The sequence below is a fragment of the Peromyscus californicus genome, unplaced genomic scaffold, assembly GCF_007827085.1.
Source record: "Peromyscus californicus insignis strain IS unplaced genomic scaffold, ASM782708v3 Scaffold_10__1_contigs__length_136768540, whole genome shotgun sequence".
In the NCBI taxonomy this organism is placed as follows: domain Eukaryota; kingdom Metazoa; phylum Chordata; class Mammalia; order Rodentia; family Cricetidae; genus Peromyscus; species Peromyscus californicus.
In genome coordinates, this window is record NW_026294391.1 from 17,595,579 (window position 1) to 17,614,180 (window position 18,602).

Here is an 18,602-nt window from a genome sequence, read left to right on the forward strand (position 1 = left end):
CTTGCTAACTGTTCTTACAGCTTAAATTAATCCATTTCCATTAATCTATACCTTGCTACATGGCTCGTGGCTTACCGGCATCTTCACCGTGGCGGCTGGCAGTGTCTCTCTGACTCAGCCTTTCACTTCCCAGCTTTATTCTCCTCCTTGTCTCACCTATACTTCCTGCCTAGCCAATGGCCAATCAGTGTTTTATTTATTGACTAATCAGCAACACATTTGCCATACAGAACATCCCACAGCACATAGCAGTATGAGGTTCCTTTAAGATACAAACTACCTTGTGATGCCAACATAGAGTTTAATGTCTGTTTTCTAGTCAGTCATCATAGCAACTATACTATTTTGTCAGTAGTTGAGGATTTCTGGTGTGCTTTTAATTAGTTAGGAGTCTGAGAAAGGTAGGATTCACAAAGGGGAAATTAACGAGGAAGCAACTGGAAGGTCACAATGTCTTATAGTAATTTTATGCTGAAACCCACCAAATAAAGAATTGACATTTCTTACTCTGTTCCCAACCCCAGGTTCTTTGTCTTCACTCTTATATTTACTTTTATTCTCTTTATTGTCTCTCCATTAATCTACCCAATTCCCTTAAACTTTTCATTGCCTATGTTACCCTTCACATTATTTTCTGTAGCCTGGATATTGTTGGTGTCGTGATTAATAGACTGTTTAACTTGAAGAGATCGACAATCTTTTTGAATATTTAATTCCAAGAGAACTAGACTAAGTTGTATAAGTGGTTGCCTATGGCAGGGAACCTGTTACTACTGCTGGACGTTTAGCGTTCTGGTGTATTATATAGACACTGTCAAATCAAAGAAAGTAGATAGGAGTAGTGATTATGGAATAGTGATTGATGTACAGGACTGGTTGGCAAGAGAAAACCAGAGCTGCCGGCGGCGGTGGTGGCGCACTCCTTTAATCCCATCACTTGGGAGGCAAAGGCAGGCGGATCTCGTGAGTTCAAGGCCAGCCTGGGCTACAGAGTGTGTTCCAGGAAAGGCGCCAAAGCTACACAGAGAAACCCTGTCTCGAAAAACCAAAGAGAGAGAGAGAGAGAGAGAGAGAGAGAGAGAGAGAGAGAGAGAGAGAGAGAGAGAGAGAGAGAGAGAGAGAGAGAACCAGAACCAGAGCCGATTAGACTTTGGAGTTACAATGAGTGATTAGTCAGTATGTTGTACGTTCTTGGTAGTACATCATGTAAGTTACAGTGCTAGCCACCAAATCTTGATGTGGCTTTCTGCTTTTGAAACTATTAAAGTGATGGAAGGTCAGTATTCTTGTCTTCATAAAAGGTTGAGAGTACTTTTTGAAATGTGACCTCTTATTTTAGGATGACCTTAAACTGGTTATGTAGCATAGGATGATCTTGTTTTGTTTTCTGAGACAAGGTTTCTCTGTATAATAGTCCATTGTGCCCTGAAACTCTCTATTAAACCAGGCTGGCCTTGAACTCACAGAGATCTGCTTGCCTGTGCCATCCAGAGTATTGGGATTAAAGGCGTGCACTGCCATTGGCTGGCGATCTTGTATTTCTAATCCTCAGGAGTCTGCCTCCTTAGTGCTAGGATTACACGCATGCATCATCACACCCAGTTTATAAATTGTATTCAGGTTGGGCTTAGATTCATGCTAGACACTCTACCAACTAAGCTACATCTCCAGTACCTAGAAGAATTTTTCAAGGAAAACTGACCCAAACAAGAAGGGTCACAGAGTATATAAGCCAAAAGGAATCTACCAAGATTAGCAATTGAATAGTAGAATCCTGATCTCAGATTGTAAGTCAAATGATGCATAATCAGGTTACTTGAAGTCAAAGTACTGAACAGTAATTACTGGAGTAAGTAAGTGTTTATTATTTTAATGGGTGTCAGTCATACTAGATCTTAAAAGGACCTCTCTTTCAGTATTCTGGAGTAAGGCAGATCTAGAGCTACCATTAAATATCTTCTTACTAGAAACTAATTTTAAGATTTTTTTCCTCTTGGGAAGAACTGTTTTTAGGTGTCTGACCAAGGAACAAACCTGTTTCCCATGAAATTAAACTTTGAATTAGCAGACCTTTAAATTCTATCATTTAGAAAATATTTGAGGTTAGACCTTTCTTGAGACATACAGAATAGTCTAGGCAGGTGAAGACCCTAATTTTAAGTGGATCCCATTCTGTTTTCACTTTTAATCTAAGCTTCAGTACATCATGGATTGCTCCATCACAAAGGGTGATGGTCTGTTTGGTCTTTAGATGCATTGGTGCGAAATCTTTTCCTTTGTGGCCAAAAAGGGAGAATAAGAAACTCAAGTTAGGATGTCATGCCACTTAAAGGTTATGAGTTCATGGTAACTTAAGGCAGTGAGCACAATTGGGACCTTTTTAGGAAACCATTGTTCATTTTGGTGTTTTAGCTGAATGTCATTTAGCAGGCCAGTATGTCTGTATTAGTCCATCTGCCTTGATAAGAATCCAATGTACAATTCCTTCTTTTACGGCCATGCCCAGACTCAGCTGTGTGCTCTGATCAGTCAGTGTCACTGGGAATCCTAACGGAGACAATGTATTCTGAGGACTATAATAGTGTTGGTAGTAGCATGGTAAAAAGCATAGTTTACAAAAAGGCTAGTTATTGTTCGGTTAGTATCCTTGGGAGGACTGCTGTTTTCTGAAAGGAAACTGGTAGAGGAATTGATCTAGGCAAGAAGGGAGGTGGCAGGAGGGAACTGAGAGGAGGGGAGGAGGAGGTCTCACTGGATCACTGGAACCAAGAGAAAGGATAATATGAGTTTATCCAAATTGGAAAGTAAGAGTACTCAGTTAAGGCACAGCTCCTTAAATTGTGGGTCATAATCCCTTAAGAAGGAATTGTATAACTGAATGTAAGAGTCACAAAAAGTTGGCAGTGATTTGAAAGCTAATGTGTACTGAATCTAAGATGTTCAGGTAGTACATGTCATTGTTGCTTCATAGTGCTTCGCCACAGCCTTGGTTTTGAATATTTGTCATGCACTCTTTACACTGTATGACATCACATCATGTAATGCTAACAAACACTGCCTGAGGCACCTTGGCTCAGATTTAAGACTGCTGTAAGTTCCAAATTGCAATGATTTTACTGTGTATGGAATTTTCTGCTCTTAATAAAACAATGGTTTAATTATGGAAAAAAAGGTCAATGTTTCCCTACCATCATTCCTCAGCATACAAATGTCAAATTGGTGTTTTGTTTGGATTGTGTTCGATTTTCTAAATTGATATTTGAGGCTGGGCATGGTGGCTCTTTCCTGTAATCCTGTTGTTTGGGAGGTAGAGTAGAGGCAAGAGGATTTAGGGTCATCCTAGACTATATGAGATCCCATGCCAAAAACACAACGAAAATAATTACTGTATTAGTTGCTGTCTTATTGAGTTTAATAAAAGAATGTTAAATTATTTTGCATTTGGGATTAGGACAGAATTACTAGCAATTCCTGAAAATTGTCCTAAACATTCTTACATTTTGTACTTTTTATTTACAGAAATAGCATTCTTAGCACTGATGATTATAAAGTCAAAAAGTCTATCAATTCTGAAAAACATTGAAGATGTTCTGTGGTATTATCAACTGTTTAGTCAAGATTGAATTTGCTATGTAAAACTAAGCAAACATAATCCAAAAAATGACTTAGATTTTTCAGAACCTTTAGCCAATAAAAAAAATCCCAAATGTCAGGCTTTAGACATTGTATTCAGTGGTTAAGGCACTTGCTTCTCTTCCAGAGTGCTAGACTTCTGGTCCCAGATCCTAGGTCAGGTAGCTCACAACTATTTGTAACTCCAACTTGAGGGTATTCAACACTCTCTTCTGGTTTCTGTGAGTACCTGCACACACATGGCATATACTTAGACAGACAAAACACACACATAAATAAAAGCAAATGTTTAAAAAAGAATGCCAAATGCCACTGGGAGCTGTTGATCCCAAATAATTTTGACATGTGTGCTATTTCACTGCTGTTTATTGCAAATAAGAATGTCCACTCACCGTCTTAAATGAAAACTTGATTTTTTTTAAGGAATTAGATATTACCATTAGCAGGTTTGTTCTTAGATAGTTTAAAGGCACTGTTTGTATACCTTTTGTCAGATTCTCATACTTTCAAAAATCTGATAGTCCCGAGTACACATTTCCAAATATTAAGGGTGTTAAAGCAGTAGTAGTATTTTGTGTGTATATTATAATATATTATTAATATGTATTTTTAATCCTATTTCCAATTTAAATTTAATAAATAATATTTCTGTAAAATACTTTATCCACACTCATCAGTTAAGTTTTCATTTACCCCAGAAAACCTGCATCTTAAGTACTTGTCAAGTTACGAATTTAGAGACATCAATTTTCACAGAAAAGAATGATTTATATACATAGTGGTACATATATTTAATGGACTACTGTACAGCCATTGAAAAAGAATGGTTTATGATGATGGGGAAACTCCCAATTACATGTGAAAATAGCAAGTTATATAACAGCATAGCTCCAGTTATTAATATGTGCTGTTAAAATATCTTAAAGGATAATTATTAAAATTCTTCATATTTTATTGGAATATTCTTGATATTCTGTTGTATTATTAGTTTTCATAATCACAAGAGTATAAAATTTTTAAACGTTGAATGTATATGTTTTAAGCTTTTTATTTCTTATTTATTTGCTTTTAATACCTGTCAAGAGTCTCAGTTTCTCTTGTTTTTCCTCAACTTTGCTTTTAGCTACTGAAGTGGTGACTGTGTTTGTATTTCAAGAGCCATCACTGTTGTCCTCACTCCAGGACAATGGGCTGACAGATGTCATGCTGCATGCACTGCTTATCAAAGATGTGAGTTTATTCTACCACTCTATAAACATTACTCCATGTCTATCCCTTCCTTAAGATACACATCCACATACTTAAGAAGCAAGTAAAAAATAAGTTGTTGTGTGAAAAAAAATTATCTCTTTCGTATGTATTGTTGAATCCAGTTGGGACCTGATTGTCAAAATCTCTTCTATTCCTATTCCTCAGCATGGTTCCCCTAGATATCTTTTCCTTGCATATGTATTTGACCTTTTATGTGTTACATTCAAATCCTCTGTCTTCTCCAGGTTCCTGCTACAAGGGAAGTCCTTGGTTCCCTCCCAAATGTATTCAGTGCACTTTGCTTGAATGCCCGAGGTCTTCAGTCTTTTGTACAATGTCAGCCATTTGAACGTCTCTTCAAAGTTCTCCTATCTCCTGATTACCTCCCAGCCATGCGGAGGAGGAGGAGTTCTGATCCCCTTGGTGAGTTGCTGTTCATTTTATAATAGAAAGTTGGTTTTGACAAGGAAAGTTTTCCTTGACTGCACATCGTTTCTCTGGCTAGGTATGCTCAGCTTAACGGGAATTATCACCATATATTCTATTGTTACTGGTAGGAAGGAATACTGCATCCTTAGCCTCTCTCCTCATAGTATTTCCATGCTTCTGAATAGTTCACTGTCCTGATATTGGTAAGAAACAGGTATAGGGACCAGTGATATATATCCAAGTCCACTAATTAGCCTACAAAAGTGAGAAATGTGGAGTTTAATGTTGTAAACAGATAGGTATTTTCATTTTCTCTAAAATTAGTCATAGATAATTAGATTTTCTTCTCTGTGTGTTTGAGTCTAGATTGATAAGGAACAAGAAAGTAAGAGTTAGAGAAATACCGTAGTTTGCAAAAGTGTACTTCTTATTTGGGAGGCTGAGTCGAGATAATGACTTGAGCTCAGGGGTTTGAATAGAGCCTAGACAACATAGTGAGGGGACAACAAAACAAACCACACCCATACCCCCTCTCACCATTTCATAAATCAATGTATTTTGTACTTTGATCTACCACTGCAGCATTCTAGTCATGATCATTCTTCAGAGACATCCAAAGGGTGTTTATGCTTCTTTCTTTTATACTCATCTCTCCATAAGACTAGTTCAGACCTTGACAGTGGAGTTTGCTAGACTGATCTCTTTTCCTCCTCCACAATGATTTGGGAGGATTAAGGTTTATGTGTATTCATTCAAGAATGTGTGGTGTTAGAAAGTTACAACAAGCAGTTGAGTTTCTTCTTTCCATGTTAGGTTGGCACAAAAATTTATGGGCTCTCTATATTTCTTACTCTAAACACTTTTTTTTTCTTTTTTGCTTTAAGGGGATACTGCATCCAACCTGGGGAGTGCTGTTGATGAGCTTATGAGACATCAGCCCACCCTCAAAACAGATGCAACAACTGCCATCATTAAGGTATTGATAATGGCTGTGACTTTGACCTTTCTGAAAGTTTTTAGAAAGTATTTACCTAATTTCTAAACCTTGCTTTGGGGCTGCTACTTTGTGAAACCAAATAGTTAAAATAATTATTTCAAATCTTACAAGAAAGAATTGCAGCCTTTTCATATTAAGAATTATTTTCTGAATTAAAAAGTTCCCCTTTTTAGTGTAAACTTCTCTGTATTGCTTTCTTATGAGATTAACCAAGTATACAAAGGCTTAAGTTCTGTCTGTACAAGCATATTTCCCTTGCTAGACAGTTTTTCTTGGCTTTCTCCCTCTCTCATTTGCTAGCCATTCCAGTTGATTAATGGAATCACTGTATGAGTTACTGGAGCTTGGTAAATTAAAACAACAATGTGACCTTGAAATATTTTAACTTTTTACACATCTGTTATTTATAAAAATTGAGCTAATGACTACATTACAGCAATGATGTATATATTATATATATCATAATATATATTATATATGCACACGTATTGCACACAGAAAATCCTTATAAAATGTTACATTACATATAAGTAGTATGTGTATTTACATATAAGTAATCTTTTTCTCTTTGACTTTTAGTTACTTGAAGAAATCTGTAATCTTGGAAGAGATCCAAAATATATTTGTCAGAAGCCGTCCATCCAGAAAGCAGATGGTACTGCTAGTGCCCCTCCACCAAGGTCTAATCATGCTGCAGAAGAAGCTTCTAGTGAAGATGAGGAGGAAGAGGAAGTACAGGCCATGCAGAGCTTTAATTCTACTCAGCAGAATGAAACCGAGCCTAATCAGCAGTAAGTGTTTATAAGGCAGATTTTTCTGACCTTATGTTCCGTAATTCTCATAGTGTCACTTAAATATTTTATTTACTTACTTGTGGTCAGAGGGATGGAACTCCAAGTCTTATTCAAACAAAGCAACTGCATTACTACGGAGCTATATACCCTTACCCCCCACCTCCAATGTCACTTCAGTCTACCTAAATTAAAAATTACATAAGACCATTTTAAGATTTTTTTTTCTGGCTTCTTCCTTTGTTCCTCTGTAGTGTCATAGTGCTGTGGTGTAATAGCATTCGTTGCCTTAGAAAAATACTTTTCTTCAAATTTTAGTTCATGATATTAAATCAGTTCAGTATGCCAAGTTGGTAGACTTTTCCCCTTTGTTGCTTGATTCAAGCACACATGAAACTGTTTTATGTCAGAAGTGGAAGTATTGTTTCTAGACAGTAGTAGTCATGCATTCATACATATAATAAATGTGCTTTGATCTGTAGATACTTTTGAGAAAGGCATGAATGTTTTAGCTGTGGCTATGAATACCTTTGATCTGGGAGTTAGGAAAGTAGTCTAGTAGAGTATTAATCCAGGGACAATAGAAGTAAAACTTTTTGGAACTCTAGATAGCGTGTGCTTGCTGGTGTCCGTAGTGTTGGAGAGGAGGCATTACCTAATCTCTGCCTGAGAAAGCAAACATACCTTTCTTGTAGTGCTGTCTTCTTTCTACTTTAAAATGTGTTAATAAAAGAGGGAGACATTCTGAAAGAAGGTATGGCTTTTCTATTCAAGGGAATATAATCTTCAGTGTTTCTGTCCAACCTAGCCTGATTCCCAGTAACCCTACAGGGTTGAGTTGCTTTTCTTGTTTACAAATGAAAAGATTTATGAATGTAGAAAGCGGTTGCTGGTGATCTTTAAGTCAATCTATATATATGTTTTTATCTTTATATAACTTCTTTACCTGGATATCTTAGTTCTTAGAGCTAATATGCTCAGAATTCAAGCCACCGTTAGAGTAAATTAACATTTTCTCAACAGCCCTCATTTCTTAACACTATATTCCTTACTTGAGGTAAATATGTATCACTGTCCACATTTGTTACCCATTCCAAAACATTTTCCAATTGAGAAACCAAGCTTAGGTTCTCCCAATAATTGTGTATGCTAATGCTTTTCTGTGGTAATCCATAAATTCTGTCTAATTCAGCAGTGACTCTGTTATCACAGGGCTTTAGATTAAGGTTATATCACCCTTCTAAAAGTTGTATCTGTCCCTTCCCCAGTTTAAACATTCTTCAGTAGACCTATACCTTCCTATTTCTTTGCCTCTGTCTTCCAATGCCATACATACATATCCAGATGGAATTTTCCCTTAATATATGTATTCAAATTTAATTTCTATACAGTAAACTGCACAGTTTTAGAATTTTCATTTTCTGTTTTTCCATTCCAAATGAAGGATCGTATTTCTATTGTGTATGAAATAATTTTTGCATTTTCAAGAATATCCTATAAATAGGCTTCTTGTATTTGGCATTACTCATTGTGTTTTGGTGATTCGTCTGTAATTAACATATCTCAATAGTCACTGCTTTTCTTTCCTCATTGATAGTCTGTTGTAAAATTATTATATTTATTTTGTTTTCCTGTTGATGAACTTGGTTTGTTGGTCTTTCTCTCTGTGTCTGTCTGTCTGTCTGTCTCTCTCTCTGCTAAGGTAGTACCTTTTTCTTATCTTTTAAAGATGATGGCTTATGAATGATCCTGATATAGAGCTTTGTTTTGGAGATCTGGAATAAGAAAGCTTAGGCACTATAGTCCACCCTAAATCCTTAGGTTGCTAGTTTACATTCAGAAATTAATGTCTTGCTATGCATATAAGTATAGCCGGTAATTAATTGTATACTGTCCTCAGAGTCTTCCCCTTTCAGCCTCCTGAGTATTAGGGATTATGAATATGTATTGGTACATTTAGCTACTACAAGTAATTATGAGTTTTTATAAGGTCTTGTCTTTTACATTGTTTATCTCAGAAAATCTGATATTACTGGGCAAGGATATACTTATCGTTATATAACCAGGGTTTGTAGTTGGTGCCATTAAGTAGTTCATTTTGTACTTGACTCCATTCACCCACACCTGACTGTTAGTTAGAAATTGATACAGGTTTTTGGAAAGGAACTGACATTATATCCTCCTTCATAAGTGCTTTATTAGGAGATAGAACCCTGGAGAGAAAAGCCAGGCCTTCAGATCCAAAGAGGAGATTTAGGAGAGTTAGCTACCATGTGTAGCATAACTGATGTTGAAGGGGAAGTAGCCACAAAAACAAAACAAAAAATTGCTATGAAATGGTCTGTATGTCAAATGTGTTGCTCTGATTGGTCAATAAATAAAACACTGATTGGCCAGTAGCCAGACAGGAAGTATAGGCGGGACTAACAGAGAGGAGAATTGAGAGAACAGGAAGGCGGAGGGAGACACTGCCAACCACCGCCAGCCATGACAAGCAGCATGTGAAGATGCTGGTAAGCCACGAGCCACATGGCAAGATATAGATTTATAGAAATGGATTAATTTAAGACGTAAGAACTAAATAGCTAGAAGCCTGAGCCATTAGGCCAAACAGTTTAAATAATATAAGCGTCTGTGTGTTTATTTTATAAGTGGGCTGTCAGACTGCTGGGCTTGGCAGGACCCGGAGAGAAAACTCACCAGCTACAAAAAATGAAGTCTTCTAATCACTCCAAAGGGGATTTCTGATTTTTACAGGTTTTCAGGGCATGATGGGACATACTACCTCATGACTTAGGTAATAGAGACCCTAGTTCAAAGTTGCCTTGGTCCAGGACTGCAGGAAGAAGGAGGGATTGGACTTAGATTTGCAAACAAGGCCAATATTCTCTTAACATTTCCAGCAAGTGCCTGTTAGTTCTTCCTTCTAAATGATGGGCTGGAATCTTGTGTGTGGCCTGATATTTCCCAAGCCTAAGAGCAGTCACATTTTAAAGTGAAGGTCCATGACCTATCACTGAGGAACTTTAAAATTATATATATAGGTCTATGTGATTTTTGCAACTTAATAACAATTGTTTGTTTTTAAATTTATAGAGCTCCCCCTCCCCAAAATGTGACCCACTGAGCCAGCTTCTTTGCCAAAGGTAGACTCTTAAAGAACTAAGAAATTTTGACTAGGGCAGAGGAAAATTTGACAGTTGTGATAAATTGATTCATTTACTAAGATGATACAGATTTTTGTTGGTCATAGATGTGGCTGTTTCAAATAAGGTTAAACTTAGGGTGGCATTTCTTGAGACCAGCTTGTAGGTAGAGTTCTGTTGGACATAAGTGATCATTTTTTGTATTTTTTTTTTTTTTTTTGGTTTTTCGAGACAGGGTTTCTCTGTGTAGCTTTGCACCTTTCCTGGAACTCACTTGGTAGCCCAGGCTGGCCTCGAACTCACAGAGATCCACCTGGCTCTGCCTCCCGAGTGCTGGGATTAAAGGCGTGCACCACCACCGCCCGGCTCCATTTTTAGTATTTTTTTAAAGTATTTTTTTTCTTTGTTTGTTTTTCGAGACATGGTTTCTCTGAGAAACAGTCCTGGCTGTCCTGGAACACATTTTGTAGACCAGGTTGGCTTCCAACTCACAGCTGTCTCTGCCTCCTGAGTGCTGGAATTAAAGGCGTGTGCCACCACTGCCCAACCCATTTTTACTATTCTTTTATTTTTACTCTTGAACTAAAAGTTGTAGGAAAGAACAAAAGTAGATACTTGGATTGAGTTTGTTCCTGGAGTTGTATTAAGAATAATACTGTTGGTTTGGCTTTTCTGTTCTTTTCCCCAACTTCCATCTAGCAATGAATGGGCCACCTGGGTTCTATTTCTTTGGATCAGCTAGGCTCTGTACTATCATATTTGGAATCTATAAAGTGCAAGAATCTCATTGAATTGCAGTGATATCTGGGTTTAGCTATAGAGGTAGATGGATCTTTGGGTTCTTTCCAAGGAGATGAGGCTGAGTGGGAAGGATAAATGGTCAGGTAATAGAATGCTGCAGTTGTTCTAAGCAGGAAGGAGCATTATGGTCAAGGAAAGTTGTTTGTTTTTTTTTTTTGTCTTTTTCTGAAATCTTTTCAATCCTGGCATAAAGATTTCCACTTTTTGTACAAAGTTCTTTTCCCGTGGGCCTAGAAAAATGGCTCAACTTGCTGCTCTTTTGGAAGACTGAATTTCAGTTTCCAATTTCTATGTTGGGTAGCTTACAACCTATGTGACTCCCGACTCCATGTGATCCAATACCTCTGGCTTCCCCAGTTAACCTACACTCACATGTACATACCTACACATATTTTTAACTAAAAATAAATCTTAAAATAATAATCCTTTGCAAGTTTTCTTGTTTTGCTTTTTTTTTTAACTTATTTACTGTATATATGTACACATTCAAACACACATGGAAGGTCAGAGGACAACATTCATGAGTTGATTCTTTGCTTCCCTGGATTCTGAGGATTGAACTCAAGTTGTAAGGCTTGCATGGTGAGTGTCTTTACCTGCTGTACCATCTCAGCATCCCATTTGTAAGTTGTTGAAATCTAAACCTTAGGCTTGGGTATTTCATACTGAAGCCATTCATAAACCCTCTCTGTTCTCTTCCTCTTTTTTTGAAACTGTCTTTTCTCTGAACTCCCACTCATTGCTATCTCTGTCGCTCATCTGCTCAGATCTGTTCTCCAAGGACCCATATCCAGAATGCTATATTTTTTTACTTAAGTTTTCTTTTCTAGGTTTTATTGACATAGTTTCTTTTCATGTCGGGACACTGTGTGTGGTTGTTTCTCCTGTCATATTCTTGTAAAAGGCAATTTACAGATGTCTTTTCTAAGTCTATAACCTTCTGATTTGGCATGCAGTGTTGAAGAATTTGAAAAAGCAAAAAAAAAAAAACTTGCTCACTTGTATAATTCATGACCTTTGATCCTACAAGTAACAAGTTAATAGGAAAGGAGGCCTTGGGAATTGACCTCAGCTGTGACCAGCTTTTACCATGATGAGGATTTCTCAGTTTTAACCATTTTTAAACAAAACTATAAGTCTACTTTCTAAGCTCCAAATCTAACATAATAATATTATGTTTAATGTTTGCTTCTTTGCCCGTTTCTACCCAATAAAGCAAATGTTTGGTCTTTTAATTGAATTTATTTTAAATATTTATGTGTGTGTGTGTCTGTATCTGTGTCTGTCTGTGCTCTATTAAAAGGCTGGTTTTTCATTTTGTACTATGAACTCTATTATCAATTTGAGGTTTTTTTCTTCCTGTCTTATGAGTCTTAACATATACTAAAGGCTAGGAGTATGACTTGGACTAATTTTCACTATGTCACTTTTCCTCACTTTGTTCTATATCACTGGTCATGTGAATTTCTGTGTAATTGACTCTTTTTTCATTAACAGGGTTGTTGGTACAGAGGAACGTATTCCCATCCCCCTCATGGATTACATCCTTAATGTGGTAAGATTCATGGTAGGGTAAACTAAATAAAGATTTCTGCATTTCACAAAAATGTTATCAGGTTGTCAGAGCACAGTCATATTAATTTTTTATTTTTTTTCCTGCGGCTTTTAAAGTACAGAGGGCAAGATGTAAACAACTAAAAATAATTTGTTCTTGTTCTATTTGCAATAAGTTAGCCTGTACTCTCAGCCTTTTGATATTCTCTATTTTTTGTTCACTGCTATTGTTTTTCATTTGAATTTTAATATGATTTGGTTTGTTAGATCAGTATGTTGAGTATGCTTTTTTTTGCCCTTTTACTTCTCCCTTTAAAAAAAACTACATGGGCCTTTTAATTTCCAATATCATAGGAAAATGAGAAGAGTTCTAATTTGCCCAGAATTAAAAAATCTCCTTAGCATTTATTTTGTAATATTAAACACTTCCAAGACTTCCACAGAGTTTCTCTCGTGCCTACGTATTTGTTGCTGTATTCTACTTTATATCTCTTAAATTTTTTTCTTTTAGTTCATAGCACAATTCCTGGAGTACCTGTTTTAGTGTGACAGGAGACAATTAAGACATTAGACCTGTTTCTGCTACTCATTCAGAGTGTGACTCTGTGCAAGTCATTAGCTTCTGTTTGCTTTCAATTATTAGACTCCTGATGCCAAACTGGCCGTTTACTTCCCAACAATGTTAGCATCTAACTTGTAAAAAACAAACTTTTTTATTACCTAGATGAAATTTGTGGAATCTATTCTGAGCAACAATACAACAGATGACCACTGCCAAGAATTTGTGAATCAGAAAGGACTCTTACCTTTGGTTACCATTTTGGGTCTTCCCAATCTGCCCATTGACTTTCCCACATCTGCTGCCTGTCAGGCTGTTGCAGGTGTCTGCAAATCCATATTGGTAAGACATATCTAGACAAGTATTTTCCTCTTAGAAATGAGTTTTGTAATACATCTGTGATTGTATTTATTGTGTTCTCCCTTACCTATAGCTAAAAATTGATAAATTTGTGTCTGTTCCACTTAATATTTCATACTGTTTATTTTTCATAGAAAAGTTATTTTTCTTTGTTTTTGCATTTGCTGTGTAAGTTATGTCATTTGAGTTCATACGAGTGTAAAGTGTATTTCCAAGAAAGTTTTCTAGCCTTATTCATGCTTTGTTATGATAGGTTTTTTTTTTTGTTTTAGTGTACTCTATTCATTTTGTATTTTCCTTTCCCCCAAGATTTATTAGTCTGAAATAATCTGTAATTTATTACTTGATTTTGCTCCCCCCCCGCCCCCCCCCCAAAAAAAACAGTGGCTCCTTTATTTCCAAGACACCTTTGCTCTTGCTAGCTACTTGTTCTCCCTTATTGCCTTAACACTGGCAATTATTCAACTTTCTCTAAACTGGAGGTACTCTAGGTACCTTGTGTAATCATTGTACAGTATTTGAGATTGTTAGGGTGCATCAGGGTTTTATCAGGTTTGTCAGTTTTACCAGTTTTCGTTTTAAAGTTAAATGATATTTTACGATACAGACATTGCCACATTTTCAATTAGGATGTTTTCATTTTTTGTATAAATAGCTCTTCAAGATTTGCCTTTTGATTTCTTTTAGATGTGTACTTGAAGGGAAATAGCTCAGTTTTTGTGTCTGTGTGAAACCTTCAAACTACTTTTTTAAGAAACACTTTTCATTACTGCTAGGTGCATATAAGGATTGTAATTGCACTATCTCCATACCAGATCTTCCTGTTTTTTCATAGTAGCCATTCTAGAGAATATAAAGTAGTATTTCATTTTCATTTTGACTTGCATTCCAAGTAATTGATGATGTTGAACTTTTCTTCCGTTGTGTACTTGAGTTATTGTCTACGTGTGCATCTTGCTAAATGTATATTTGTGTTCTTTATTCTATTTTTAATTGAATTAAGGTGTTTTGCAGTTGATTGTGGAATATCTCTGTATATATTGGATATCGTTCTTTTTTCAGATACATTACTTGCAAATATCCTCATTCTGTGGGTTGTCTTTTTACTTATTTGACAGTACCTTTGACATACAAAAGGTTTTGATGCCATCCAGCGCATTTTACCTTTTGCGATGGTTGTCGTCATTGTTTTCTGTGCTTTTGGTGGTGTTTATTCAAGAAATCATTGCCAAGAAATTTCAGACAGTTTAATCTAGGAATTGTATGATTTTATTCCTTAGGTCTTGATACATTTGGAATATTTGGAGATCCAGAAAGTTCAACCACATGTTTTTGTGTATGCATACCACATTTCTCCTCCCAATACCATTTATTGAAAAGAATGCCATCCCCAACCACTCTTTTCAAACATCCCTTAACTATAAAATGTGAAGTTTTCTTCCTGAGCTCTAATCTTCTCCATTGGTTGTTATAGCCAGTACCACAATTTTAATTAATATTAACTTTATAATAAGGTTGGAAACCAGGAAGTGTGAGAACTCCAAATTCAATTGTGTTCCCGTACCCCAAGACTATTTTGGCTTTTTGGGGTCCCTTGAAAAATCGTGTGTGAATTATAAGGGTAATTTTCTATCTGCCTCTTTCCAACAAAGGGAAGATTGGAATTTTGATACTAATTACAATAAAGCTCCTCTGTCAGCTGTTTTGTGCCCTGGTAAATAATTTCTAGAAACTGCAATTTAATGTTTTTTGTTTCACTTTTTGCAGGTGTAAAGTGCTTTCATAAGAGAACAAGGGGAAAGGAGTGATCTAACTACCCCACCTCTAAGATGATCTGTGAGGAGGGATAGATTTATTTCAAGCCATAGGAAGGCAAATAATTTCTAGCTTTGCATAACAAGTGGTAATCTTTAATTGCCAAATTTTTCTTCCCTAACATGAAAAGAAATGTAGTATTTGGGTTGTCTATTAAAATAATTTGCCTTCCTGATGCCAATCTCATAGTCATCGCTCTTGTTTTGGACAGAAGACAGCATTATAGCTAAGAAAGTAGTTCTTTACCTGAAAATATAAGTCATTTGTTAATAGTTTGAGTAGTCAATAGCTTTTATAATACTTGCTTTCTCCTTTATTTCCCTCTGTACCATTTTGTACTACTAGAGATGGTTACAACTGTTTAATTTATGTAACATTGTATGAGATGAGGGTTGAGGTTCACATGCAACCTCAGCCTTCTTATTCAACAATGTTTACTTGTATTTTATTAAAATATTAACTTCTTAGAAATAAATGGGAAAAAAACATTGTAATAGGAATCATTTTTTAGATTTGGAACTTTGCCTAACATTGCTCCTTTCTAAGCAAAATTTGAAACTAACCTCTCATACAAAAGTATGACATTCCTGTTTGACATTCACATACTTTAAGTATGATTGGCTCATCAAGTCTAAAAATAGTCTATTACACAAAGGTAGTGAAATACATTTATTATTTCTGGCTTCATTTTTTGGTACTGCCATTTATAAAGTGAGAGACATGACTGACTGAAATTTGGGAGAGTTCAAGTAATAGTCATTTCCACTGTGAATATTAAAGACATAGTGTATTTATGATTCAATATATAGTGACACATTCATTAATCTTGTTTCAGACTCTGTCACATGAACCCAAAGTTCTTCAAGAAGGTCTCCTCCAGTTGGACTCAATCCTTTCCTCCTTGGAACCTTTACATCGGCCCATTGAATCTCCTGGGGGCTCAGTATTACTTCGAGAACTGGCATGTGCAGGCAATGTTGCTGACGCTACCCTCTCTGCTCAGGCTACACCGCTGTTGCATGCACTTACTGCTGCCCATGCCTACATCATGATGTTTGTTCACACTTGCAGAGTTGGACAGGTAAGAATAATCCTTTATGATTTCAACTTAAAGCCAATGAAATGCCAAGGGCCTACATATACCTGCCAGATTACTTTTCTTAGGAAGAAATCTACCTGGAGTAGCAGCTGAAAGAACAGCCTTGATTTAGCATTGAGATTTGGTGGGGAGGGCGAGCAGTATCTGGTGTGTGATGTGGGCTTGTGCTTTAAATTGCTATGTCGTTTCACTCTCTTAGCAGTTATGGCCATATAATTATCATAGGAATGGGACTTTTAAGAAGAGTGATCATCATCATCATCTATAACATAAAGGGTTGAATTGATGTTTTGGCAGGCCAACATTTATTTGGGTGTCCATTGCAGCTTACCACTATCATTTTTAATAGCAAATATGAAGCTCATTTCTTTACATTTACTTAATTTTTTATTTACTATTGTGTGTGCTTAATGTCAGGCTGGGTTTTGAACATGCCACAGTGCTCATGGGAGGCCAGAGGACACAATTCTCTCCTTCCATCTTTAATGTAGTTTCTAAGTATTAATCTCAGTTTTCTGGGCTTGCATGGCAAGCATCTTTATCCCTGAGCCATCCTGAAAGCCTTTACTGCTAAGTAATCTGTGTACAAGTACATATAGACTTGACAACAGATGGCAAAAAATGTTTCGCCACAAAACATTGAAATTAATAGGTAGTAGACAACAAGAAGAAGAAAATGTGTCTGCAATCTGTGGTCTTTCTTGTTTCACAAACAAAATGGCTGTAGTGGTGGAAAGATGACTCAGTTGCAAAATGCCTGCCATGTAAATCTGAGGACCTGAGTTTCAGTCCTCAGTCAAACTGGCATATGCTTACAATCCCAGCACTATAAAAACAAAGACGGGGGCTTGTGGGCTAGCCAACAAGGCCAAATGCACAAACTCCAGGTCAAGAGAGACCCTATCTCAAAAAATAAGGTTGATAACATCTGAAGACAGCACCTAAGATTGTTTTCTGCAATCCACAAGCATAGGCACCCATATATACACAATAAAAGAAAGTAGCCTAGTTCTGTGTATGTGTAGTGAATATTTTACTACCTTTACCCTTCAGGAATTTATTACAAAAATAAATGGTTTACCAGCAATAGCATTATTTTCTACTTTTGGACATGAATGCATTCTCTACTGACTCTGTGTATTGCCCAGACCTTGCTTGACATCATGGTCATCTCTTGCCTCCAACAGTACTGGGATTATAGGCACCTAATATTACCAAACAGAAAAATAGCATCTTACATCTTTTTAAAGTAGCTGAAGGTTGATTTTTAAGAATACTATTGTTTGGAGACGATCTCAAGTGTGAAAATACTTCTCTTTTGGTTGCAGAGTGAAATTCGTTCAATCTCCGTAAACCAGTGGGGTTCTCAGTTGGGTTTGAGTGTTCTGAGCAAGCTAAGCCAGTTATACTGTTCTCTGGTGTGGGAAAGCACTGTTCTTCTCTCTCTGTGTACCCCAAACAGGTAACAGAATGATCATTTCTCTTCATATCTCACTTAGCTTTTCTAACAGACTTTATAGTTAAGAAAGCTTCCAAGATTTCTTTGAATAGGATGGGAGAGTTTAATAGAAAAGTTTTGGTGGTCCTTGATCCTTCCCACTTTCCTAGCGTAAGAACTTAACTGACAAATTATAACGTGTGTGCATGTTTGATTTGATTTGATTTCGTAGAGATGGTTGTGTCAACATGATACAGATCTTGTTTATTGCTACTTCAGGAATTGCCAGTATTTCTATTGTGTTTAGGATAACTTAAGTGCTCTAAGAGATATTGGTCAAGCAAGTCAGAGACCATGTAGAATATAAATTATAAGAGTGCTTTCGTTTGACTTGTTTTTTGTTTGTTGGTTTACTAATTCCCTTGTTGTAGCCTACCATCTGGATGTGAATTTGGCCAGGCGGACATGCAGAAACTGGTTCCAAAGGATGAGAAGGCAGGTACGACCCAGGGCGGAAAAAGATCAGGTAACTCTAAGAAACTAAAATCTTAGTCACTACTTCTAAATTCTGTCCCTGTGACTTGATAGGCTTACTGTGAAACTTAGTTAGATCTTTGTCACCCTTAGTCCTCAGTTTTCATCATTTTCCTGTTTTTTAATTATTAATTTTAGATTTTTTCTCATGTCTTCTGTAAAAAAACATACATACATTATAGTAAAAGTTAGCAT

General features: G+C 36.5%; 1 protein-coding gene across 15 annotated transcripts in view; it reads left to right on the top strand.

Moving 5' to 3' along the window:
* Positions 1-18,602, top strand: part of Huwe1 (HECT, UBA and WWE domain containing E3 ubiquitin protein ligase 1) — a 156,237-nt gene that overhangs the window by 73,226 nt on the left and 64,409 nt on the right. For 14 of the 15 annotated variants that reach the window (XM_052759166.1, XM_052759241.1, XM_052759080.1 and 11 more), the window contains 9 exons: positions 4,757-4,863; positions 5,130-5,307; positions 6,198-6,289; positions 6,890-7,101; positions 12,546-12,603; positions 13,327-13,503; positions 16,172-16,417; positions 17,764-17,897; positions 18,305-18,399. In XM_052759166.1, coding sequence (XP_052615126.1) covers positions 4,757-4,863; positions 5,130-5,307; positions 6,198-6,289; positions 6,890-7,101; positions 12,546-12,603; positions 13,327-13,503; positions 16,172-16,417; positions 17,764-17,897; positions 18,305-18,399 — 1,299 coding nt within the window. The remainder of the gene's footprint in view (positions 1-4,756; positions 4,864-5,129; positions 5,308-6,197; positions 6,290-6,889; positions 7,102-12,545; positions 12,604-13,326; positions 13,504-16,171; positions 16,418-17,763; positions 17,898-18,304; positions 18,400-18,602) is intronic. The other variant, XM_052759744.1, reaches the window with a different exon arrangement.